General features: G+C 42.1%; 1 protein-coding gene across 8 annotated transcripts in view; it reads right to left on the reverse strand.

Moving 5' to 3' along the window:
• Nucleotides 1–2: 2 nt before the first annotated feature.
• The window catches only part of LOC129738160 (phospholipid-transporting ATPase IF), a 44790-nt gene continuing 17877 nt past the window's right edge, over nt 3–26915 (reverse strand). For 4 of the 8 annotated variants that reach the window (XM_055729352.1, XM_055729351.1, XM_055729346.1 and 1 more), the window contains 9 exons: nt 5454–5661; nt 3787–4916; nt 2883–3726; nt 2661–2820; nt 2108–2588; nt 1354–2052; nt 1147–1292; nt 757–1086; nt 3–660 (listed from right to left, as the gene is read on the reverse strand). In XM_055729352.1, coding sequence (XP_055585327.1) covers nt 318–660; nt 757–1086; nt 1147–1292; nt 1354–2052; nt 2108–2588; nt 2661–2820; nt 2883–3726; nt 3787–4916; nt 5454–5661 — 4341 coding nt within the window. In that variant the 3' untranslated portion in view covers nt 3–317. Of the gene's footprint in view, nt 661–756; nt 1087–1146; nt 1293–1353; nt 2053–2107; nt 2589–2660; nt 2821–2882; nt 3727–3786; nt 4917–5453; nt 5662–5769; nt 6425–26915 lie in introns of those variants that run through there. The other 4 variants (XM_055729348.1, XM_055729350.1, XM_055729354.1 and 1 more) reach the window with 4 other exon arrangements.

A 26915-nucleotide genomic window follows, 5' to 3' on the forward strand; every position in this document is an offset into this window, starting at 1 on the left:
AATGCAAAAAGTGTTTCATAAAACATAAACATTTAAATTAAATACTGCTTCTACCAGCTTTGCGGTATAACAATAAGGAACTCTTAATCTATCACGGTCAAATAATCGTTGCTTCGAATGGTCGCTTAACCCTATACGTTCAAATAATTTAAAACTCCTACCTACACGCTCGCACATTTGACAACAGTAACTAGGAAATTTTTGGCACTTTTTAGCAATGTCATGCTATTTACACTCTTATCTTATTCTAACAAAAAAAACAGACGAAGTTTAAAAAAAAGGTTTTGGTGCAGTCTCTAATTGGCGATTGATCCGCTCTACAGGTAGGTCGATTCCACGTTGTTTCCGGTACGTCGTTGGAAAAAGGTCTGCCGATACTTCGCCCCACCCGGGAAAATGTGTCCAATCTTGATGTCGATCGCCCGACCCGCGAACATGGTGAAGTCCGGAATGAAGGCCGCCACCAGGATCAACAAACTCAGCCCCCAAAAGGTCATCGACGAGAGCAGATTGTTATACACCTGCAGCATGTCCCCATCGTAGTTACTGGAAGTAAACCCAAGGCTGTTGTTGTGGTGCGGTCGATTCACGGAATGCGTTGAAGGCAAAGGATCAACGGAGGTCACACACGAAGCAAGACGAGACAACGGAACGAAAATTCTTGTGTAGACAAACGACGTGAAACACAGACAAGGCACGAAAACGAACAAACAATTACAAGAAGCTTCAACACGTATCGAAGCTACCTATACTTACAGGTTAAACAGGTTGTAGATGAAGGTTGTCCCCATGAAGCCGAAAATCGACAGCAAGATGGTTGCGATGAAGATATAGCTGCGGTAGATGGCCTCCAGCAGCAGTTTGAGATTGGCCAGCACCACCACGTTGTGAATCATAATCGTTCCGAAGCAGGCAAAGTTCGCCGTCGAAGGCCACCAGGCGTAGATGGCCGGATTGTTGCCCCAGATGACCCAGCAGAACACGTACACGATCGACGAATGGTACACGGCCAGGAACATCCACCCGAGGAAATACTTCCAGGCGTACTGTTTGTTGCCGGCCACCTTTTGGTAGAGAGAGGGTTCCCTGGAACAGGAGAAGATAAGTTAGCAATCGCTCTTGGGTCGGGTGAATACGGTAGCATACTTCATAAGCGTTTCTTCCTTGTACGGCTTCTCCGTGAGCGATAGCAAAAGTACTGGCAACGAGGTGTAGAATACGTTGTATAGCGTGAGGAAAACGGAATCGTACACTGACTGGGACGAGAACATACTGTGTATTTGGAAGAAGAACTAGAAAAAGAAATCTACGGTTAGTTCAATAACTTTCAACATTCGCTAAGCCAAGACTCACCTGAATTCCCATAAATATAAGATTTTTGTAGAAAAAGTACAACACCAGAATGGCCAGTCTCGTGGAAAAGTAGTGACCGTGAACTAACAGCAGTTTTTTGACCATGCAAAACTTTGCGAAAGCGTAGTCTGCGCATCGCGCAGCTTGTCGGCCTTCTTTGCCCACAATTCCTAGCCCAACATGGGCCTCCTGAATCATCGAAACATCATTCGCTCCATCTCCAATAGCTGCCGTTACCGGGCTGCTATCCACAGTCTTCATCAACTGTACCACCTCACACTTCTGTAGAGGACTCAACCTGCAGCACAGAACCGCCCTACATTTGATTGACACATCCCGGAACACCTCCTTCAAATCCTTCAACGCAATCGCCAAGCTAGCACCGTCAATCAGCAGTGCGTACTCCCGCTCCGGAGCACGGAACATCTCGAACGAAAACACATCAAAGTGCCGTTGAACCTGATCCATGGTCGTACAATCGGTCACAAAGTACCGATACGCATTATCCGGAATGTGACCACAGCTAAGAGCTATGTTCAAGGCAGTTTCCACCTTATCACCGGTCAGCACCCACACCTTGATTCCCGCCTTCCTCAGGGACTCCAACGTATCGCGGACATCGTCTTGTAGGGCATCTTCAACAGCTGTTGCGCCAAGAAGTTCCAATCCGGTCTCAATTTTTCGCTGACACTCTTCGACCTTTAACAAAAAAAACATGAACCCTTCAATCTAACCCTAAAGACAAACAACAAACCTTGGTAACTCGATCGGTCAACGAGTTGTTGGCCTGTATCAGTTCGTTCCTAAAGTTAGCGAACTCAATCTGAGTCAATTTCCGCCTGGCTACGGCCAGCGTCCTCAATCCCTGCTTCGCAAATTCGTTAATATGCCTCTGGGTTGAAATTATCAATCCCGAAGCCGTCCTCGTACACAGTGGCAGCACATGACTCTCGGCACCCTTGGTGTACAGCCACACCTGACCCTGCGCATCCCGTACGATCACGCTCATGCGTTTGCGATCCGAAGTGAACTCTAGGACCCCGAGGCGGGTGTACTTGACTACTTCCTCCTTGGGAACCTCGCCGTAGACCGATTTTACGTTCCGCTTGACGCAAGACTCGCGTAACTTGATGTGGAGGACGTCAGCATCGTCACCCACGAAAACTAGACCCATTCTGGCACAGGCCTCGACTAGGGCCTTTTCGTCCGGACTGGATGCCTGGTAGTCCATTTTTCTGAAAGAATAATCAATCTTAACGGTTAAAAAGGAAACCTTATATCTTCGGAATAGTCCACCCTAAACATACCTGATAAACGAAACGACCTCCTCGTGTTTCATCACGGATTCCTGGCGGTCCAGTAGAGAAGCTGTCGTGTAGGAGGGTGCCGCATAGAACTCTCTGGCTGTGGATCGTATTGAGCTTCGATTACGTCTTAACCTGACTGACCCTCGATCTAAAGCTAGAACTGAAAAATCGAACAACTTCAACATCACTCCTCTAAACAAATTCATTCTTCCAACAACTTACTACCATTATTTTTGTTGTTATTCATCCCGGGTGGAATGTGCGATTGTGTTCGCCGATGCGTCTTCACCGGTCGATCCATTTCACTTTTTTCCTCATAAGCCGAAATGGCTCTCTTCAGCTCCATCGACTGGAGCGAAGCATTCAGCTGCCCATTACTTCCGTTTTGGAACAGATTTGTGGACCCATTTCGCAGACCCGGCTCTTCGACGTCCGAATGAATAGACTCTACCAAACTCTGAGGCCGCGAGGACCTGTTGGACGAGGCGTTGGAAGGAGATCGTCGAAACGGTGGAATCTGTAAGCTTATCGGATGAATCCGATTGTCCGGCAGTCCAGCAAATACGCTATTACTCGGTCGTCGGATGACCGTCTCACTGGCAGGTCTCACGGCCACGTTTTCGTTTGACCTAGGCTCCCGAAGTTGGCTCGCTGAAAGAGGACGCGGACTGCTTCTACTGCCTTGAACGTCATCTGTAACAGAAATCTTCGGTTGTTGATCAATGGTCGCACGAAGCAACGGATTAAGTGTTTCACCATTGCTATTAATATCACATAGTGAGGGAATCGCCACCGGAGCTCGGCTTCGTGGTCCAAGGTTTTTCAACTGCACTAACCCCGTTACGTCCAGCGTGGATTCGTTGGCAACACTGGACTCAAGCTCTTCCGAAATCAACGAAAAGTTTCGAACAGCTCGATTGTTGTTAGGTTCCACTACGTTTTGGTCCTCGTCGTCTTCCGTTTCACCTTGGTCTGCCTCCGGATCATCAACTTCATTTGTGTAGTCTCCGGCCACTTGGACAGTGTGACAAACGGCCAGAGCTTCGAAGAAGTTGTACACGTGCCGCTGGAAGAGAAATATCCTACATTAACTTGGTTCTTAGATTAAACAGAAGTACAAACCTACCGAACACTCGTTGATCTTTAACGCGTAGCTGCGGCCTGTCTCCTGCAGTCGTCTACCCTTCTGGGTGTACTTGCGTCCATTGATCGAACACTGCTGAAAAATCATCACATTCTTCGTCAGCGTGCCAGTTTTGTCCGAAAACAACAGCGAAACCTGTCCCAACTCCTCATTGATATCCGACGTATTGACGATACACGGTTGATCGGTTTCTTCGTCAAACAGCTCATGGTCCCACTCCAGATAGAAACCTCCCAAGAACTTTGCCATCTCGATCGTCACGTACAGCGAGATTGGGATCAAGTAGTTGAACAAAATCAGAAACGAGAAGAAATCCTGCAGAAACTGCGACACCCGATACGTCGCCAAATACTCCCCGAGGTAGAAGTTGTGCTCCTGATGGTACCGATCGTTGTACCGTTTCATGAAAAATGAAACCGTTACGATCGCTATCAACAGCACCAGGAAGAACACCAAATACTTGTTGATGTATCCCTCGCTAGAACTCATCTTGTTGCTCGTCATCTTACTATTCAGAGCTAGCTTCGTATTCTGACCGATGTAAACCGCACATCCAATGGCCCACTCCGTATTCTTTACTCTAGATCCCCTCAACAACAAATTCTCCGCCATCAACGGCAGCACGTGATGCTCCGGGCCTGGCCCATCCAAACTGGTGATCTCATGCCTATGGTGAACCTCGGCCAACTCAATTCTCCCGTTGAACGTGTACAAATCCGTTCGAGGCAATTCACACTCGATCCTTCCCAGCGTATGCAGCTTATCCTCAGACAAATTCGGCAGCCCCTTCGGCACCACCATAGTCTTCAAATTTGTCTCTCCGTCCAAATTGGCCGTCGTAACGTAGCACCTTCCATTTTCATCCGAAGACTTCAACAGCACCATATCACAAGGCATATCACAATCCCGGGCCGTCCTCACGATATCGCCCTGCCGGATGTCCTGGCAGCGGATGTCCATCTCGACTCCAGCCCGCAGCACCGTCACCAGCGAGTAGTTGACCATGTTGTCGGCCCGGTATCGGAGGTAGTTTTCATAGCCCTGCTTTGCGGCCGTCACCGAGATCACAAACACTAGCGGGACTAGGGATGTCAACGGTGAAACGGGACTGTCTGGAAGGAGACATAGAGGAATTTAATTATTTTTAAAACAGTTGTAAGGTATTTTTTAGCCTTTCTTTCAAAGCCACCAAACAAAAATCTTACTCTTGAAATGCTAAAAAAATGCTAAAATTGATAAAAAGTGCAAAAATGCACAGAATTTTCATAAAAACTTTGAGATTGTCGTATTTTCCAAAAGTGTCAAAACTGACAAAATCGTTAAATAGTTGAAAATAAAATCGAATATCGAAAATAAACAATCGAAAATCGACAATCCAAATTTTCCCAATCGACAGATGTTTCTGTAAGAAATGGTTGTTAACAAAAAAATAGCACTCACGCGACTGAAAACTATTTTCTGAGGGAGAGCAAACAACGATAAATTTTATCAGGTATGTTTAAATACTTCGCAATTACCTTTGAAGGCTTATCAGTTTCGATCACCCTCAACTATTCGCAGTTTTATTTACAGATAGAAAGAATTGCATTCAGTTGACAGTGAACTTCACTTTAAGTGTTGTCAAACTAATTTGCATTTCCAAAACTCACCGATCACAATCGAGATGACAGTCATGCACAGGAAGTAGAAGTTCGCTATCCGCCGGAACTGTTCGATTAAATTCAGCGGCAAAAAGGTGAACACCGTGTACTTTGTCGACTTGATCCGATTCGTTTCGCTCGCTTTCGTCTTCTTGTCATGGTTCTCGCCGCCTACCTTGATGCTCAGCGAATCGGCCTCCTGCGATACACGATTGCCCTGTGGAAACAGAAGAGAAACGAAAAGTTCGGACGATTAATCGAGTTCTTATCAGAGGCACATGCTTATCAGTTATCAGTTAAAACGTTATCAGGGATGGAATCTAACCATTTCACTGCAAATTCTTCCATCAACCGTATTTTGACAACCGAGAAAAACAAACTTATCGAGTGCGGTGTTTCCCGATCGGAATCGAAGGGTGTACTACTGCTGTCCCGCCAAGGTAGCGCAGGTTTTCTAATACCTGCCAAAGTAAAGATAGGAGGAACCAGGAGGTACTTTTTTTCCAATCAAACGAGTTCTGATTGGGATAGGCTAAATAGTAGACACCTATCAAACGAAGTAAACATTCCAATACTAGCTTATATTCCCCGGAAAGTCTGAAGTGATAGCAGTTGATAGCTATCAACGGTATCGAAACGTTTGATAAGAACCCAATTTCATAGTATTTCACTTGAGCGTCATTACCCCGTCGTTCGTTGTAGGAAGGTTAGGCCACCAGTAAACAAGAGCAGGGAACACGTAATTTAACTACTCTATCGGTTGTGATAACTACAGGCTGATGAGAATCGCAGCCGGACGGGATAGCACTGATAACGGTATCTTTATGTCAGAGCGATTTTGAAATGTCATCTCTGTCGACCGATTTTGGCCTTAAATGGGGAAAAGTTAAAAATAACTCTTTGATGCAACGTTTGAGTTATTCAGGATAAGGGAATGTGATTGTATCAACTATAGGCATATAGAACTGTTATGAATATGCCAATTTTGAACATATTTTCGTAATATACCAATAAAATGGGTCAATTTTCGCTTATCTGTTTTTTTATCCTTATCAATTTTATCTCAACCTGGATTACACGATAGTCAGTTACACATAAAAGTTTGTTGTGTAACACGAAACTGACTACCTACCTGTAAACTGACAGTGAAACAGTCTGAGTAACATTAAGACTCTCTGGAGCCACTGAATTTTGAAGACGGAAATAATCAATGTAATTCATATTAGAAGTTTGCTGGGTTACAAAAATGGCAAAAAATTACAACCTACTTCGAAGCCGACAGAAAAAAGTTTAACTATCATATAGGCTCTCTGGAGCCACTGATTATATCAAAACGGAATCATTCAATGTTTTCCTCACAAAAAGAAGCATCATTCTACACACACACACCTACAAAATGAGGGGTGTTCCGGTTTTTAATATGAATGATTAGAACAAATACGGCGAATTTAAGTTGACTACTTTTTAATCTGAGCACTCTTTAAATTTCGTTCATCAAAACTGTCTTATGGCAATTTAAAATATGGCTGCAAATTACACTTTTTAAAATGGTCGGGTAGAACGGACACTGCGTAGAAAAGCTAGGAAAAATTGGTTTACAAGAACATATTTTTGTTAATTAAGCATTTGAAAATGTTTGTAATCCAAAATGGAACCATTCCGAATCCAGTAGCAAAAAGGTGGTGATTTCGGAATCCGTACATTACAGGCGCTTTCTTCACCAGGAATCCGCTTTTTACAGCTTTTGGAGTCTGTTGGAGATGCTAAGTGCAATTCGACCGACAATTGCTTTTGCCATGGCCATAGTCTTTTGAAGGGGTGAAAAATTTGAAATACCTGGAGACACTTATATGTCCGTTTTACCCGACCTTCAAGTGTCCGTCTTACCCGACATAGAAGCTTTTTTATTTCAAAACTTTTCTTGCTAAATCCCGTCAAACGAAATTCGTTGGTTTTTCTTCAGATTGTCAATGAGAAGCCTTATAAACATTCCACTGTTGAAAACGGTCAAAATTTCTAAAAATGTTGCGAGTTATGAACTATTTTCTCAGTACAGAAAGTTTTTTTTTTTTTGAGAGGGTGTTCCCAGCGAGCAAATAGATGCTCTTTTAAAGGAACATAATGTTGTTGATGTTATTCAATGAAGTTTACATGATTTCAATTATAAGTAGAAAGAATTGTGAAGTTATATAATCGAATAATGCTTAAGCGATGTTGTGGTAGCGGCGATATGTTGAGGCGATGGTGTGATGAGGCGGCGGTGGTATGTTGATGCGGTGGTATGATGAGGCGGTGGGGTGGTTAGGCGGTGGTGAGGCGGTGGTGGTCTAGGCGGAGAGGTGGTAGATAAAAAGAAATATACAGGTGTATTAGCGTGGCAATTGACTTGATTCAGTGGAGGTAGCGGCTGATGTGTTGCTTGCAGGATGTGGTCAGTTGTATTTTAAAGCGATGGATTGACGAGGATTGCTTCAAGGATACTGGAAGTCCGTTGTACACCGTGCTGCCGAAGTAGCTCAGCTTCTTTTTGCCGAATTCGGAATTTACTCTAGGTAGCCAGATGAGATTGGCCTGTCGCGATGCACGTACCGATGACACCCGCTGCAGTACGGTATTGTGGTGTGTTGCGGGGCACGTCAGTATCCTATGTATGAACGTTATACTCTGGAACTCGCGAAGTCCACGAATGGGTAGAATTGAATCCTCGATGTCGTTGTATAGCAATACTGATGGGTACAGGTAGGGCCTCCTATGGACAGCTTTCAACGCTCGATTCTGCATGCACTGAAGTTCTCTCAGACGACTTCTGGCTGCGTCACCCCATAGCGAGACCAGGTATTGCAGCCTCGAGTGGAAGAGGGCAAAGTACAGCTTCTTTACCCACGCAGTCGGAACGAAGGACGAGACTTTCCAGAGGGCGCCGCAAACTGGAGCTAACTTTTTTTTAGTTGCTCAATGTGTGCACTCCATGTTAGGTTTTCGTCCAGTACTAGACCCAGATATTTGAAGTTCTTGACACGGTGGATTTCAGTGTTAGTAATGCTTATACATGGCAATTCAGGAATCGGTCGACGTCCGGAGTTGAACAACATGTATGTTGTTTTTGTTGTGTTCAGAGAAAGCAAATTGCAGTTGAAATACTCGTTTAGGAGTAGCAAGTCTCTATTCATCCAATGGGCTATTTGAATGGGGTCGGGGCTGCTGTAGGAGATCAGGGTGTCGTCGGCAAACAGGCGAGATGTCCCGTGGAGTTTTAATTTTGAGAGGTCGTTTATGAACACCAGGAACAAAAGAGGTCCTAGGTTGCTTCCTTGCGGAACCCCAATGGTAAGCATTTTGTTGCTGCTGTTAGTGCCACACCAAGAAACAAATTGCTGACGGTTTGAGAGGTAGTTTTCCAGCAAATGTAGGGCAGATCCCCTTACCCCGTTTATTTCTAGTTTTTTTAGAAGTAGCTCATGATTGATAGTGTCGAACGCTTTCTTGAGGTCCAGAAAAAGTGCACCAGAGTAGCGTCGGTTGTCGAGATCACAGTAAACCTCTTCCAAAAGTTCTCCGGTCGCGGTGAGTGTGTCGCATCCTTTCCTAAACCCGTACTGTCTGTTGGTTAATAGATTTTGAGCTTCTAGGAAGTTCGTTAGTCTACTTGATATCAGCTGTTCCAGTATTTTGTTCATCGTAGACAAGGTTGAGATAGGCCGGTAGTTGGATGGGTTGGATTTGTCACCTGACTTGAAGATCGGCGTGACTCGTGCTATCTTGAGAGCTTCCGGATAAGCTCCAGTCTCTATGATTTCGTTGAAGACATCCTTAAGAATTTGTGCGAAAGCTAGATGGTGGGTTTTTATTGTAGAAGCTGGTATTTTGTCTGGCCCTGGCGCCTTATTTGTGTTGAGATTATTGATCAACACGATAATTTCCTCTACGGTTGTTGGCCTCATGAATAACGATGGAAAGTGAGATCGTAATGTGCTAAATTTACAAATGTCCTTGTCGCTATTCAACTCCGAAGCCAAGTTGTGTCCGATGTTGCAGAAAAAATCGTTAAGGCAGTCCGCTGCTTTCAAGGGATCATTTATGGTTCTTCCGTCTACCAATAGGGCTTGAGCTTTTGGAATTTCTACCCAAGATTTCGTTTAATACCTTCCAAGACTTTTTCGGAGTAGCAGTCTGCAAAAGTTTAAAGTAATAGTTTCTTTTGCACTGTCTCTTTTTATCGTTGAGTTTCTTGGAGGCCTGTTTCAGTAGGTCTTTTAACCGTTGATCTGAGGGGTTTCGCCTACTTGCTTTTAGCAACTTATCCTTGGTTGACATAAGTTGCCAAACATCGACGGACATCCAGGGACAATGCGCCTTCACTTTGGCTTCAACGGTTATCGTTCTGGTGGCTCTGTTTTTTATTTCTTCGTATTTTTCAATAATATACCTTATTTTTCCGTTGGCATCCGTTACTAGAGGAATACTTAGAAGGGCAACTCCTAGTTCCGTATTCAGTTGATGCTGATTAGTTATTTGTTTGTTCAGCAATTGAACGGAGCGTGGTTGGTTGAAAAACAGTGTGGTGATAACTACTGAATGATCACTTGCATCAGTAGGAATTGTTTCGTTTGTGACCGACGAGAGGAGACTTTCCGAGCAAACTACGTGGTCTAGGATGTTTCCACTCGATGGACGTGTTACAACGTTGTTTGTAACGAACATATTGCACGACTCAAGGATACGTAGATATTCTGAAAGTTGGGACGAATCCCTGCTACCCATTAGCTCAGCTATTTTACTATCTCAGGGCCGGCATCCGACCACGGGAAGACTAATCGACCAACAATATTAATTCAAGGTGGACACGATAAAGGGATTCTCAACGGAACTAGAGATATGGTTCATTCGAATTAGATTAAGAAGTTGGAGAATTTCATTCTATAAACTTTTATTTTAAACCCACGTGGTACCACTAAACTCGACGATCGTTGGGGCCCATTGATGATGAGGAGGATTGGAGAAAGGAGTTCATTTTCCGTAACATACCTTCAAAGACGGGGTGAGTTACCATGGCTCAGCCTGCAGGCGTCGGGAGGTTCTTCCTGGGTTCCGACGGTATGACGACGCTCCGTCCGAGCGTGTCAGGTTATGGTGCAGTTTCGGATGTAGTTTCGGGCGATTCTCGACTTCGGTTCGGCTTCGTCTGCGATCTTCCCGACGAGTTTTGTGTTTCGACGTCAGATGTGCTTTATGTCACGTGTAACATGCGACATATGTTACACACGGCTCGTGGCTTTGTCAAGGTGGTACACCGATTTTAGACTGTGGGTCCCCCAGGAAAAATTAACAAATCGCCACTATTCCGGGAGCACACTTGATAATGGCGAAAGGTGCCCCAGAATCTATTATTCACTTTGGCTTTCACTTTGGGGAATAAATCCACCTTTTTGGCTTTAGTTTTAACTTGCACGCGCACAATATAGCTGTTAAATATCACGAGACTGATTTTGTGTTGTCTCTTTACTGATCCTGACCAAAGTGAACGAGCCCTCCTTCAGCATCCGCCCAAGAACCCATCGAACTCCTCTCGATCCCATCCAAAACTCTCTTTCTCCCCAAATCCTTCTCTCCAATCCCGAAAACATCCAGTACTTATCCCTCGTTGTCCAAAGTAACGTCTGGTTCTGTTCAATGTCCATTCGTGTCGTAAGCGTTTTTATTTTAAAGGGTTTAGAATTTTAGTGGGTCGTTTTGCCTCTTTTTCGTTGCGGTTTTTCCGGTACACTTTTCTGTTAGTACATCTTTCGGACTTCGTGCAGAGTCTCGACAAATATAAATCGCAAATTATCGACGATTAATTAAACGGTTGGAAGATTTTAATATGTTAGTGTTGTTTACTTAAATCTATGTTAAACAAAAATGACAATATTTTAATAAGAAAATAATTTACATTTACCAACAATATTTTCAATGAACCATTATGCAAACAAAATTTTATATTTCCGTTACTATACAAAGTTTATTTTTCTTATTTTATGTTAGACTAATCTAAGAATCATTTTTTGTGACCATCGTGAAACGTTTGGTAACAATTATCCCCCCGCTTGAGATAGAAAAATTTCCACAAGAAAATTTTCGTCCTTTTAATGTTAATCGTAGTTCCCACAGGTTATTAAGGGTAGCCGTTGGGTCGGAGCAATCACTACTACTGCGTCCTATTGATCACATCTTATGTTCCTTTGCTTCCTACTTTATTTTTAAATATTTTTTTTTTGTTTTATTTTCCTTTTATATTTTTTTCGTTTTTTTTTTTTTTACCGGTTTTGATCCAGAGTGATATAATTTTTTTCATACACTGCCTAAATTTATTAGACAAAACCTACACTTTTCTTTTATTTATTTATTTGCGTTCATTCATTCCATTCCCATTCATTCTTATTCCCTAACAATTTGACGCGTCTTCTAACATTCACTCTAGCCTTCATTCAAACCATTCATACCACATGATACTACGAGACTAACATATTGGTCATACTGACACAAACAGAACGATGGTACTCACAACCAAACAGTTCTCATAAGTAACGTTATTTGACTGGAGACGATAAGGGTCTTCTTAACTGGTAAATCTTGGGGTCATAGGGCATCAGCGTTGCGCCATTAAAACTCCGCTCAGTTTTCAGGTTTGTCTGTGCTATTACAGCCTGTACTGGCCATCAATGTCGTGAGACTCCGGCCTCCAGCAAGACCACCAAGTTAAGTCAACACCAGATCGATCTTTCAGTCGAAGTTACTCGAAATTGTCTCGAATTTAACGATAAACTCGTTAACTGAGCAGCTGAACTATTCTAATCCTCGTGGATCACTAACCACCCTATCTGAAATAGTAGAGATGTGAACCGTCAACCGAAGACTGCGGAATGACATGGACTCACGATCACACACGCGACGTCGACGCCGGCATCGACGCCGATTCCCACAATGTTTACTTTATACGAAAACCAAAACAAATTGGCGAGCTTACAATTTCAACAAATTGATTATTTTTAATTAAGAAGGAAAAAATACTGATTACTTCCTTATTTCTGGATCTGGAATACCGTTACTGACAAGTGTATCGAAACCACTTTCAGGGAAAGGTAAGAAGCGAGTGAAAATAGTGTAAAACGGGATTCTAATATTTGTGAACATTTCATGATTGGTTGTTTATGAAATCGAACACGAAAGCAAAAGAACGAGCGATGTTATTCCGATCTTTGCTTAGCTGGAGCAATCTTTTTAGATGGACGTTGGTGCCGTCCCGGTTTCCCTACCGGTTAATTGCCGGTCAGACTTGGGTTGATAATGTTACTCGATGGTTACAAAATACAGGTAAGAATTGGTTGAACATAATTAAGATTCAATTGTAAATATTATTCAAATTACTTCTAGGACTTGTCGCTGTCGACGTTGATGTTATCCATCGGAGAATTCATTTATCTGGAAAATTGTGTATTCAAGTGTTGAATTGTAGTAGTGCTAGTGCTGTGAAATAAATCTACCCTGGTTTGAGGTGGGCCGCGGGCCACACCCCCAGGGATTTTCCTTGCTTGTCTTCCAGTTCGTATGACGACGTTCCAATTTTAGCTCTCACCGTAGCAGGAAGATACAATGGTCCATATTTGGCATTGTAGCTTTCTGCTGCGTTGGACAGCTTCATGTTGCGTCGAAATACGTGCTGTCCTATCCGAAATACCTTTGCATGTTGTCGATGTCGAAGGTTGTATCTAGTCCTGCCCGCTTCATGAGCCTTTTCTAAATTCGTTTGAACTAGATCGTAAATTTTATTAAATATTTCTTTTTGAGACTGTTGTCTTTCTTCAGTAGTTTGGGCGCCTTTAGTGAATAATTTATGATCAGAACCTTTGGTAAATGCTTCATGACCGTGTAGTACAAAATAAGGGGTAAGTTCCGTTGCAGAGTGTACCGAAGTGTTTAAGATGGTTTCAATTTCCTGTAGTTTACTATCCCAGAGTTTTTGGTCTTCACGAACGTACGTTCGAATTGCAGCATTGATGGTCCTATTTACCCTCTCTACCGGATTGGCTTGAGAGTGGTATTTAGAACTCAACCAATGCTGGATTTCGAACCGTTCGAGAAGTGCCTTAAACTCCCGGGACAGGAATACCGAAGCATTGTCGGATAAAATGATTTCCGGTGTCGAGTATCGATAGAACCAGTAGTTTCTGAGGATGGTGCAGAGGGAAGTAGCGTCTATTTTTTTAACAGGTGTGAGCATTACCCACTTACTGAACAGATCTAGGGTGACAAGAATGTGCTGGTTCCCTTTTTTGCTGCGGGGGAGGGGTCCAATGTAATCAATGGCAACAATTTGCCAAGGGTGTGTTGTTACGCGTTGTTGGCCCATAGGAGGCGTTACTGGCACGCTTGCTGCTTTGACTTCCTTGCACACTTGGCATTTTTGAATATACTCCTTAACGTCACTGGTCATACGCGGCCAATAATACTTAAGTTTTATCCGTGCTATTGTTTTATCAAAACCCGTATGAAATGCTTCATCGTGACATTCCTTCAAGATAGCATCCCGCTTTTCTGGGGCGACTACCAGCTTCCATTCGAATCTGTAGTCATAGGGATGGTCTGGAACTGAAACAAATTTGTACAGAACATCGTCGCGTATTTGAAAATCTACGAAATCGTCGGGATTTTCCTGAACCTTGGTCTTCATTTCCTCGTACCACGAAGAGAGGACTCGAGCATTCACAACAGCAACACAACGTGACAACGCGTCAGGTACCACGTGGTCCTTACCCTTTCGGTGGACGATTGTCATGTTGTATTGCTGAAGCGTAAGACTCCATCTAATACAACGTGACGAGGTTTTCCATTTTGTTCTGAGGATGTGCGTTAGTGCCGATGAATCGGTGACTAAAGTGAAGTGCGAGCCTTCGATGTACCCACGGAAAGCTTCGATTGACAGGAGAGCGGCAAGAGTTTCCTTCTCACACGCATGATAATTCCTTTGAGGGGTTGTCAATTTGTGTGAAAAGTATGCTATGACCCTCTCCTGACCCTCAAGGCTTTGCGTGAGCACACCGGCGACCGCAACGTCACTTGCATCTGATTGTATGATAAATTCCTTAGTAAAATCCGGGCTTATGAGTACCGGTGAAGTGATTAACTTCTCTTTAATAAGACAGAAGGCTTTTTCAGCATTTTCGTTCCATGAAATCGTTTTGGCTTTAGTTTTCAGGAGATCTGAAAGAGGAGATGTTATCCCACTGAAGTCGTCGATGAATCGGCGATAGTAATTTGCCATTCCTAGGAAACGGCGGAGTTTAGTAACTGTATTTGGACGATCATATTCAACTACTGCCCTGACCTTTTCCGGATTGGGTCGAAGACCCTCGGTCGAAAGCAAGTATCCTAGGAATGACAACTCACTAACGCCGAATTTCGACTTCTCCAGATTGATGGCAAGATTTCCGCTGGCAAGGCGACCTGCTACTTCACGAAGCAATCGTAGATGCTCGCCGAACGTCTCGCTAACAATGACGATATCGTCAAGGTAGACGAAAACGTTCGGTTCGAGCTCGCCATTGCCTAATATTTGGTCCATCAAATTGGAAAGGCAGCTAGGACTATTAGCCAGCCCAAACGGTAAACGGGTCCAACGGAACATCCCTATCCCCTGAATACTAAAAGCCGTGTATTTTCGCGATGATACCTCCAAGGGGATTTGTAAAAAGGCCTCAGACAAATCTATGGTGCTGAGGTATTTAGCTTTCGGTAGCTGGCCCAGGATTCGGCCTGGGTGTGGTAATGGATAAGCATTTTTAACGGTGCGCTCATTGAGCTTCCGCGCGTCAAGGCAGAGGCGTACCTTGCCTGACGGTTTTATTACGGGCACAACGTTTTGTGACCAATCCGATTGACATCTTTCGATAATTCCTATTCTTAACATCCGCTTGATTTCTTCAGCTACTTTTTCTCGAATTTTAGGTGACATGGTATAAGGGTATAAACGCAGAGGTGGTTTATCCTTCCATTCATCGGCTATTTCAATCCGATGCTCGATTAGTGGGGTAGTACCCAAGACATCTGGTTGTGCTACTTTAAATAAGGATTTAACTTTTTGAAGTTCGGCTAATTCTGATGAAGAAAGAGTCGAAACTGATTCAGGGTTGGGTTCAGAATTTTCGTCGTTTTGTATTAGGGAACATTGTTGAACTTGTGGATAGATATTGAAGGTTGTCCAGAAGTTCATACCTAACAAGCAATCAATTAACAATCCATCAACTACTATCGTTGGGATGATCTTTGTACTCTCATCGAATGTGAAAGGTAGGTAAATTTCTCCCACTACATTTAAAAAATTTCCATCTGCGGAACGCAGTTCTAATGGTTCTGAAAGAGGTTGAATTTTAGAGCAACGAATCTTCTTAAATAGCTTTTTACTAATAATTGTCCTGTTACTTCCAGAATCTAATAGACCCTTAATGGTAACACCATGGATCTTCACTAAAGCGTATGGTCTATTATCAGCAAAATTTGGAAGTGTGATTTGTAAAATATCGGAAGTTGGGGTTTGGTAATATTTGGCTGGTACGGGTTCCCAAAAGGTCCTATCTACGCAGATTTCTCCGACGGCCGGCGTTTTTCGGTCGTCTGGAGACCGTTTTTTCTACAATACGGACAGTATTGAGTATCGAAGCCCTTGAACCCGCAAATGTAGCAAATCAAACCTTTTAATGTTGGACATTCTTCCACTTGATGCCCGCGTTTTCGACAGTTTAGACATTCGCCCTGTTCGGGAGGTTGGTGTCCCTTGACGAGATATTCCAAAGTACGATGAACTTTGGACGGGCCTGGTCTCGGAATGTCAGACTCGGCCTGGGTTTCCTTTTTGATCCTACGATCGGCATTTTGATAATTTCCGTAATTTGCTCCTACACTTGATGATTTCTTATCCGAATTTTTCCAATTATTCATTTTATTATAAGACGGTTGATTAGCATTACTCTGATGGTTCATTTTGGGAAATTGTGTGTTCGACGTGTTTGCAACAAGATTAACGGTTTTTTCTAATCCAAATACCTTTTGATACATGGAATAGTTAGACGCATCAATCTTGTGCCCTGCATCCAGAAGTTCTGAAAGATCATCTACATGCTTCCACAAAAGTGCTTTTTTATAATCCGATCGTAAATTTCTTTTTAGAACGTTCAATTTTTCGTTTTCGTCCATCGCGACAATCATGGATCGAAACATCTTCTCCATCTCGAAATAATATTCTTGAAACGTTTCGTTTCTTTGTTGCCGCCTCAAATAAATTCTTGACCTCACTAGTGTGTCTAATTCGGGGTGTACAAAAGTGTTTCGAAGTTCTTGAACTAAATGTGGCCAATCACGTAATCTGCCACCGTAACGCATCGATCTGTACCAGCTTGCTGCTGGACCCGTAAATAAATGAAATGCCGAATTAAAAAGTTCATCTTCCGACACATATTCCGATATTGATAATTGAGTAATCGTTCCTAAAAATTCATTCAACTTCATTCCCTGGTCAGTCCCAGAGTATCTTTCGAAACTCCACTGCGACACAGGCAATGTGCGACGAGATGGGAAAATGTCGCAATTCTGAAAGTAAGTTGGGTTCGGTTTATTTTTCGATGATTCGAAAGTGGCGTTAGAAACTGGTAAGCTCTGATAATTTTCTTTAACAGTGGTTGGTGGAATATTTAGATTTCTGACCTGTGAATAAATTGTATGATTAATGCTGGCTACTGATATGGGTCTTGAATATTGATTCACTGACTGAACAGCCATTGAATTTTTAGGATACGCGCCTGTGTTCAAATGCGGGGGCGGTACACCTAACCGAGCCTGTGAATCATTATCCAAAGGATTGTTCCAAGGCAAGGCCCTATTCGACTGTCTATTCTGCTCGTTTTCGATCTGCTGTTCGCGATATTTTCGAAGCTCAATTAGTTCTTGCTCGAGAGCTAACAGAGAGTTACTAAATGAACTAGTCCCTCCTTTTTCTTTGGAAGGATTCGCGATTCCCAACCGTTCAAGACATCGAATTATGTCCATTTCCATTTCGGACAACCCTTCCCGGTTATTAGTTTCCCTTATTCCTCCTACTGCTCCTTCTAATTCCAGTGCTTCACTATTGTGTTCTAAACCAACCGTAGACTCGACTTCCTTTTCTAAGGGTCCATTTTCTGTTTCAGACATAATATTTAGGTATTCCTTAGATCCAATAGGATAATCAGAAAAATATTTATTTAAATAACCAATTATCTTCTCCAAAAATCCTTCTGAACTATCTTTAATTTTACCCTCCGTGTTCTCAATTATTGCTAACAATCGATTTGCTAAATGCAGCAATGCGGCATGACATTTAGTAGGTACAGCGTTCAAACATAATTCCGTTTTCTCTAAAGTATCCAATTTCAATTCACAAATGCTAAGCTCATAAATTGCGTCTTCTAATAGAGTTCGTTTATATGGACCTTGTTTTCTTTCGTTTTTTATAGCTTCTACTAAAGCCCTTCTTCGCCTGGAAAGTGTCCAATTCTCAGGAGTGAAAATTCCTCTGATCCTAAGTTCGTGATCCAACTCATCTATTTTCAATAAATCAACGCGCAAATTAAATGCCTCCAAGAGGATATTGTTTCTCGTATAGCGTTGATCCGTATCCATAATGATACTTCTGTGGCGTGTGTGTAAAAAAATATCACTCGATCGTGTTTCTCTCTAAACTCAAACAAAGGCTTCAACTGGCAAGTGCGAAACCACCAAGCAAAAAAACACTCGTTGCGACCAATAGCACACTTTTAACAACTCCAAATGCAATTTTTTTTATACTCTACTCTACGGCTCAACAACCTTCCGGGCCCAAAACTTTTGTAGTGAGAAATAGCGATTTTTATCGAGATGCGATTCGAAATCTCGACTCTTCCCGAGGTGGGGTAAAATATTACAATTGAAGATTGTAATATTTGATCATTTTGTGGATCGCCAATTGAAAGTTGGGACGAATCCCTGCTACCCGTTAGCTCAGCTATTTTACTATCTCAGGGCCGGCATCCGACCACGGGAAGACTAATCGACCAACAATATTAATTCAAGGTGGACACGATAAAGGGATTCTCAACGGAACTAGAGATATGGTTCATTCGAATTAGATTAAGAAGTTGGAGAATTTCATTCTATAAACTTTTATTTTAAACCCACGTGGTACCACTAAACTCGACGATCGTTGGGGCCCATTGATGATGAGGAGGATTGGAGAAAGGAGTTCATTTTCCGTAACATACCTTCAAAGACGGGGTGAGTTACCATGGCTCAGCCTGCAGGCGTCGGGAGGTTCTTCCTGGGTTCCGACGGTATGACGACGCTCCGTCCGAGCGTGTCAGGTTATGGTGCAGTTTCGGATGTAGTTTCGGGCGATTCTCGACTTCGGTTCGGCTTCGTCTGCGATCTTCCCGACGAGTTTTGTGTTTCGACGTCAGATGTGCTTTATGTCACGTGTAACATGCGACATATGTTACACACGGCTCGTGGCTTTGTCAAGGTGGTACACCGATTTTAGACTGTGGGTCCCCCAGGAAAAATTAACAAATCGCCACTATTCCGGGAGCACACTTGATAATGGCGAAAGGTGCCCCAGAATCTATTATTCACTTTGGCTTTCACTTTGGGGAATAAATCCACCTTTTTGGCTTTAGTTTTAACTTGCACGCGCACAATATAGCTGTTAAATATCACGAGACTGATTTTGTGTTGTCTCTTTACTGATCCTGACCAAAGTGAACGAGCCCTCCTTCAGCATCCGCCCAAGAACCCATCGAACTCCTCTCGATCCCATCCAAAACTCTCTTTCTCCCCAAATCCTTCTCTCCAATCCCGGAAACATCCAGTACTTATCCCTCGTTGTCCAAAGTAACGTCTGGTTCTGTTCAATGTCCATTCGTGTCGTAAGCGTTTTTATTTTAAAGGGTTTAGAATTTTAGTGGGTCGTTTTGCCTCTTTTTCGTTGCGGTTTTTCCGGTACACTTTTCTGTTAGTACATCTTTCGGACTTCGTGCAGAGTCTCGACAAATATAAATCGCAAATTATCGACGATTAATTAAACGGTTGGAAGATTTTAATATGTTAGTGTTGTTTACTTAAATCTATGTTAAACAAAAATGACAATATTTTAATAAGAAAATAATTTACATTTACCAACAATATTTTCAATGAACCATTATGCAAACAAAATTTTATATTTCCGTTACTATACAAAGTTTATTTTTCTTATTTTATGTTAGACTAATCTAAGAATCATTTTTTGTGACCATCGTGAAACGTTTGGTAACAATTCTCCGGTCGTGCTGTTGTCGGATAAATTTACTGCAACATTTGTGTCTCCCAGTTATATTTTACTTTCGCACTTTTTTGGATTGGTGTTGCTGTCGCTAAGATAGGCTTCCAATTTTTCTGTGAAATCCATAAAGCAGTACGATGGTGGACGATATACGGCATGCAATTCAATTTTTCTACCATATGTGTATATTTTCAAGCGAATATAGTGGAATCCTTCATCGGATTCAATCTTTTCGAGTTCGCATTTCTTGTCGAGGCGGACATAGACTGCTAAACCTCCATGTGAGGTATCACGACAAGAAAAAAAGCTTTCATAACCTTGAATTTTGAAGATTTCTGAGTCTCCGTTTTTTACCCAAGTCTCACTTATTACTAACACATCAACTTCGCTATGGTAACAATCAAGGAAATGTTTAAGGATATCGAACTTTTCTAAGTTGTTCATGCCTCGGATGTTCCATTGAAGTAATTTAAGACCACCTTTTTTACTTAAGTTATTTTTATTGATAAAACAATCATTCTGGCTTTGGTAAGCTAAATTTATAATATTGGGTGCGAATACAATTATTTATTACAGATTACTGAAGTTTGGAAGTTGTTAGCGGCGCTTGGCTAGAGGTTCAATGACCGAAGAGGACAGTAAAGAGGAATCCGACATCGAGAAGGCCATAGTTCTTTTGGAGCACGGTTGAAGTAACTTCTGCAGATCGTTCAAGTCCCTAATTTTCTGGATCTTGGAGGCTTGTCTTTTTTTTTATTAAAATGACTCCGTCTCGGCCGGGCCAGACAAATTGTACATCCAGCTGCTCCTGTGCGTTTTTTCACCTCTCGCAGAAGGGCCAATCCGTTTGGTGTCAATTCGTCCCGTAGAACGATTTTTCCAGTTCCTTCGTAGCTGTTTCCTAGTTTTGAAACTGCCATCGGTCCATACTCTTTTTTCTTATTGAAAACTGCTTCTTTGTACTCCTCATGTTTGAAAAGCACCTTCATGGGTGGATTTTTTGCATTGGGTTTGACGTCTACAATAGCATCATCCGGTAGCTTACAGTCCAACAACGAAGTTATCGCGGCGAACACACTTCTCGGGGACTCATCATTTTTGACAGGGACCCCAAGGACAACTGCATTTTTTTCAAGGGTTTTCCGGCTAAGTTTATCAACCTCCTTTTCGAGAGTAACCACTGTTTCCCGTAAGTCGATACAATCTTCCTGGACATTGGATATGTCTGTTTTTAAGACTTTTTGATTTGATTTCAGCTCACCAAATTCGTTTAGAATGGAGTCGAATTTACTAGCCAGAAATTCTTGGCTCTTCTCAATCTCGTTCACTGCGCTTTTAAGGGTTTCCTGTGTTTCGATATTTGCCAGTTTGAGTTCTCGTATCTCACTGAAAAGCCTCTTCATCTCGTCGATAACCCGTTCTTCAGCAAGCTTAGTTCCGCTGCTTCTTGTGAACATCAACTGACAATCCGCAGAGCAGAAGTAATCTTTTTTCTTCATTTTACGGATAGCGTTGCCGATGATGTTTTTACACCTGAAGTGCTGACATTTGCAACACTGCATGCATTCCAAGACATTAGCAGGATCTTTTTCGAACTTTTCACAAATTGTACATATGATTTCATCCACATCCATTTCGGCGACAAAGTTTTTCTTTTTTTGACAGGTAGCGTGTGAAATATTCTCAGCGTGTAGTATTTTTGAAGCCCGCCCGCACCTGACGATGCGTAAACATCCAAACTTATAGAGCTTATAATCGGAGCTTTTTCGAACAACTCTGCGCGGTATTCAGCGAGAACAAAGACGGGGAAACAAAATGGATTGTGTTTGACCGCGTACGACGATTAGGTTTCCGGATTTTGTGCCACAGTTTACGTTTAGTCCGTGTTTATTTTCTACCGGAACTGCACATTCGCGGAAACTTCAACCACAATTCTTCCGGGATAAGCACTGTAGGTTGCACGAAGCTGTTGTTTACACCATAAAATTCACCGATTTTTCGGAGCTGTATTGGGAAACGACTTCTGCCCATATAAACAACAACAACTCTTTTACATCGAACAGTGCATCCTCAAAGTAATTGTTTGTTTTGTTTACTTTTATGAGACCTTGCTAAAGGGCGAATCCTACTTGTCAACACACAAACGACCCACCTCTCCTTGCCGGAGCTTTTTTTACTCACTTCTCATCAATAATCTCATCCCCTACAAATCATTTCCCCCCTAACATCACCACTCTATCCGATGACCACAACCAAGACTACAACTCCGACTTCACACTGGAAGAACTAGAGTTTGCTCTAAAGAAAGTCAAGGGCCTCTCAGCTGGTCCCGATGAGGTTGGTTACCCGTTTTTAAAAAATCTCTCCCTCTCAGCAAAACTAATCAACTTACAAATTATCAATAAAATCTAGAGAGAAGGTGAAATCCCCGATTGTTGGGAGAATGGCCTTGTAATCCCTATACCTAAACCAAAACTTGATCCCCACCACTTAGATAACTGTAGACCTATTACCCTACTGGATTGTTCCGGTAAAATCATAGAACGTATGGTTAATCTACGCTCACAGGCCATTTTTGATAAAGGTCAGCGCTTAGACAAGCGACAATTTGCGTTCCGTCCAGGTTGGTCTACCGATGACTACTTCTGTCACTTTGAATCCATTCTGGAAAAAACTATACATGACGGTAGTCATCTGAAAGTTCTGTCGCTAGATATCTCAAAGCCTTCGATCGAGTTGATCGAACGATGATAATCCGAACTGTTTCTGATTGGGGCATAAATGGACGTATGATCCTATATATCGAGAACTTTTTGCCGAACCGTCCCAACCAAGTCCTTATAAATGGATTCCAATCATCGTCAAACACTCCGTTGTTCCCCACCAGGTCTGTCATTACACCCACACTGTTCATCATAGCTATTGATTCCTTTTTTAAAAATATTCCCAACAACATTGAAACCATGATATACGCTGACGACATCCTACTCCTTTCATCCGCGCCCTTTATCCGTTCCGCTCGTAAAAAACTACAAAAGGCCCTTAATATTATAGGAAACTGGGCACCTGCAACCGGTTTCGTATTTTCCCCCACCAAATCCAATCTCCTACACCTAGGCCCAAATCGCAGAAAACTAAACAAACTCCCAACTCTCACTCTTTGTGGTGAAACCATATTTGTACATACCCCTTGTTCGCTCAACTAGACTGCTTGGCATTTGGATTGATGATTGCCTGAACTTCAAACGGCATCTTGACCTCAAAAATTCCATCAACAAACTGAAAATACTCCGATTTCTGTGCAAAAACACCAGCTCCGCAAGTCGAGACTCTCTATTCCGCTTTCTACATGGCTGGATTCTACCATACGGACTCGGCTTTGTTAGTCGAGCAAAGTCTACACTCCTGAATAAATTGGAGCCCCTGTACAATCAGTGTATTCGAACGATCAGTTCCGCATTTAGAACCAGTCCTATTATCTCCATGATGTCTGAATGTGTCCAACTTCCTTCAAATACCTCATCACGAAGAATATGACTGCCAAACCTTTGAGATGGCTTGCCACTGGTGGCTCCAGAGATTCCCCACTAGGAGCTAGAACTAATACAATGCTTAAGAACCATTGCAACATAATCCTTCCTGATATATGCAACCGAATGAATAAGCCTTTTCGATACTGGAACGAAAAACTTCCTACAATTGATCTCAGCTTGGCTAAACAAATAAAAGCTGGGTAACCCTCAACGACCGTACAACCTGTCTTCCGCCACTTAGTTGAGCGTAAATTTAAGTCCATACCACATATCTACACTGACGGTTCGAAGACTGAAAACTCGAAGGTTGGAAGTGGCATCTTCGACCAACAACATAACAGGGGTTTTCCCTTACCATCTACTTGCTCTGTTTTTAGCGCAGAAGCATATTCAATACCGGATGCAGTAAACAACTCCTGTCCTGATTCAGGACCTTCAGTAATATTCTCTGATTCAGCCAGCGTTCTTAAAGCAGCCTCTGCAGGGAATATGAAACACCCATGGATCATCCATATCAGATCGGGCAGTCGGCAAGAACGTCACACTGACCTGGATATCAGGTCATTCCTGGGTATTCCTGGGAATGAGGCCGCTGATCGTCTGGCACAAGAAGGCACTAAATTGGAACTACCTGATATTCCAATCCTTCAAAAGGACGCATACAGAAGTATAACAAACGGCATCCAACTAGCATGGGATGAAAATAGACATCCGAAATTACGTGAGATCAAAAACTGTACCAGGAAATGGACCGACCAGCCAAAACGGGTCGAAATAGTAGCATTGACAAGGCTTCGAATAGGACGTACCCGCTTAACCAATTCTCACCTTTTCGACCTCCAATTTGTCCGAGCTGCAACACACAAAACACCATCAAGCACATCCTCACAGATTGCGACATCTATGCTCAAGCCCGGCTTGATTGCAACCTGGCAATCCATATCCGACAAATCCTATCAAACTGCCCACAAGAAGGAAAACGTCTGTTAATTTTCCTCAAAAACACTAAGTTAATGCAAGAAATATAACAACTAGCCACGGAGGAGAAGGGGATGAACAAGCCGTAGACGCTTAAAATCCCAGAAAAAAAAGAACTTGCTTTTGCCGGTGAAAAACTCTAACCCCGGAATTTGCCAAAAATCGGCTTTTATATACGTTTCGTCGTCCATCGCACAGCAGCCATATTTTGTCAGCATCTTCTCGTAGAGCTTCCGTGCCCGAGTCTTAGCCGTCGATTGTTGCCGCTCATCACGGTTTGCGAAGTTCTGTACTTTGTATGTATGTAGTCCAGCTCTCTTCTTGCATTCTGGACGTAATGCTTAGTTCTTTTAGAAATGGGACAGTTACGAATGCGTGTATCTCAAAAACCATTCGTTTGATCAAAATTTTTTCTATGGAGGAAATGAAGGTAATCTTATGATAATTCATGAAAAAAATATTTATCGTTTTTTGTAAGAAAAATCTCTATTTTATTCTTGGCATCACCTATCGGCCAGCGCACACTTTTTTCTGTCATGATATTGTTCAGTTTTTTCAACTTTTTCTTCGTCCAATCTGTATGCTAGGTGGCTACATCCTCCTCCATCAAATTCTACTACTTTTTGGTTCAATACTTATCTTTTAAAAGAAACTAAAGGCAATTTAGTGGATGATGCTGTTTCAAAATTAACAAAACTTGATCATTTTTGAGTCACTTAAAAGATTTTCTAATGGAATTTCAGCTTACAAAATCTGACAAAAACGAAGTAAAACCCTCAAAAGATTAATATTAAAGTATACTCTGTTAGCATAGATCGTAGGCTGCGAAGAGTACATAAAAGATTACTCTTTTTAAGCTTTTAAAAACAGCCAAAATCAATGTTTTTGTTTTAAAAACTGTTATTTTTTCCATAGGAGCAAAATCTTGGCAAATCATTATATTTTATACAAAATAACCAGCAAATAAATACATTAATATGCTCGGGACCTTACCACGAGCATGTCTGTTATGGGATTCAAACCCTGGAATTTGTTTAATATAGGGTTTTTCATAAGTTTTGTCGTCCTTCAGAAATCACCTGTCTCATTGCCGTACGAACTCACGAGCTCTGGAACTATCATAAAAAATAATTAGGCAACACTGGCAGCTTATCAGAGAAAAAAATTGTTGGACATTTCACCAATCTACACTTAGTTTTTCGTTTATCCAAAGTTAAAAATTCTGGCCTGAGACGTGTCTTCCCTGATAACCCTTAACTGTAGTTGCCGATCACGTGCTTCACTACAATGCTTGATTTGAACTTTGTGAACATTTTCAACAGTGTTTTCATACTTTTCCACTACTCACAAACACTAATTCTTTGAACAATCAACGATTTTGTCAGCTATCCATTTGATAATGATGATTTTTGAAGGAAACTGTGCAATAGACTGCCCCAAATTTGTATGGGAAATTCAAAACCTGTGAAATGTTATGCGCTGCAGGTTAAAATTGATCCTAGGCCTAGTACAAGATCTCATGCCAAATTTGGGCCAGATCGGATCACGCTTAGGGGTCGCTCAACGAGCCTAAAGTTTGTATGGGATTTTGAGACATTTTGTTCGGGAGAAACATGAAAAACCAGTTTTTCATCAATAACTTTGATTCCCGTCGGCAGATTTCTTTCAAAAACGGGTTTTCTCAAAGCCTAAATTATGAAAAATATTTCATCCGAAGACTGCATTTCAATTAGAGTTAAGATAAGAAAGTTATAAGGGTTCAAAAATGGGTTAACTTTTTTAAGGATGGTATTCATCACTGTTAATCAGTCGAGGCGGTCGAACATATTGACGCCTCATTAACAGTGCTGAATACCACCGTTAAAAAAGTTAGCTCATTTTTGAAGCCTTATAACTTTCTTATCTTAACTTTTATCGAGATGCAGTCTTTGCATGAAATATTTGTCATAATTTAGGCTTTAAGAAAACCCGTTTTTGAAAGACTTCGGCCGACGGGAACCAAAGTTATTGATGAAAAACTGGTTTTTCATGTTTCTCCCGAACAAAATGTCTCAAAATCCCATACAAACTTTAGGCTCGTTGAGCGACCCCTAAACGTGATCCGTTCTGGTCCAAATTTGGCATGAGATCTTGTACTAGGCTAAGGATCAATTTTAGCCTGCAGCGTATAACTTTTTCAAAAGTCGGGTCATTTGGGGCACTCTACTGTGCAAGATATTTTTTTTTCTTTTTCTCTTGCATCGTAAATATCTAAAAAACGCATGAATTTGAAATTTTGAAAAAAATAGGTCTGTTACTGATTTTCACAGGCAACAAAATGCTGTCAAAATTTTAAATGTCCGATTACTAGTAAACGAGCTATTACCAAAAGAAAGTGTCCCATTTCTAAAAGAACTAAGCTTCAGCTCTGCGACATGCCGATCTTTTTAGCCAAATCACGGCTTGAGACGTTTACCTACCTACCTACCTAAGGGTCCAACGCCGATTGACCGGCGCATAGGGCTGAGATAAAAGATCTCCACTGCTGGCGATCCGGAGCCAGCGTCTTCACTTGCTGCCAGCCAAGGTTCTCGTCAACTGTGCGGATTTCAGTGGCTAGACTTC

This window comes from Uranotaenia lowii, chromosome 1 (assembly GCF_029784155.1).
Source record: "Uranotaenia lowii strain MFRU-FL chromosome 1, ASM2978415v1, whole genome shotgun sequence".
NCBI lineage: Eukaryota > Metazoa > Arthropoda > Insecta > Diptera > Culicidae > Uranotaenia > Uranotaenia lowii.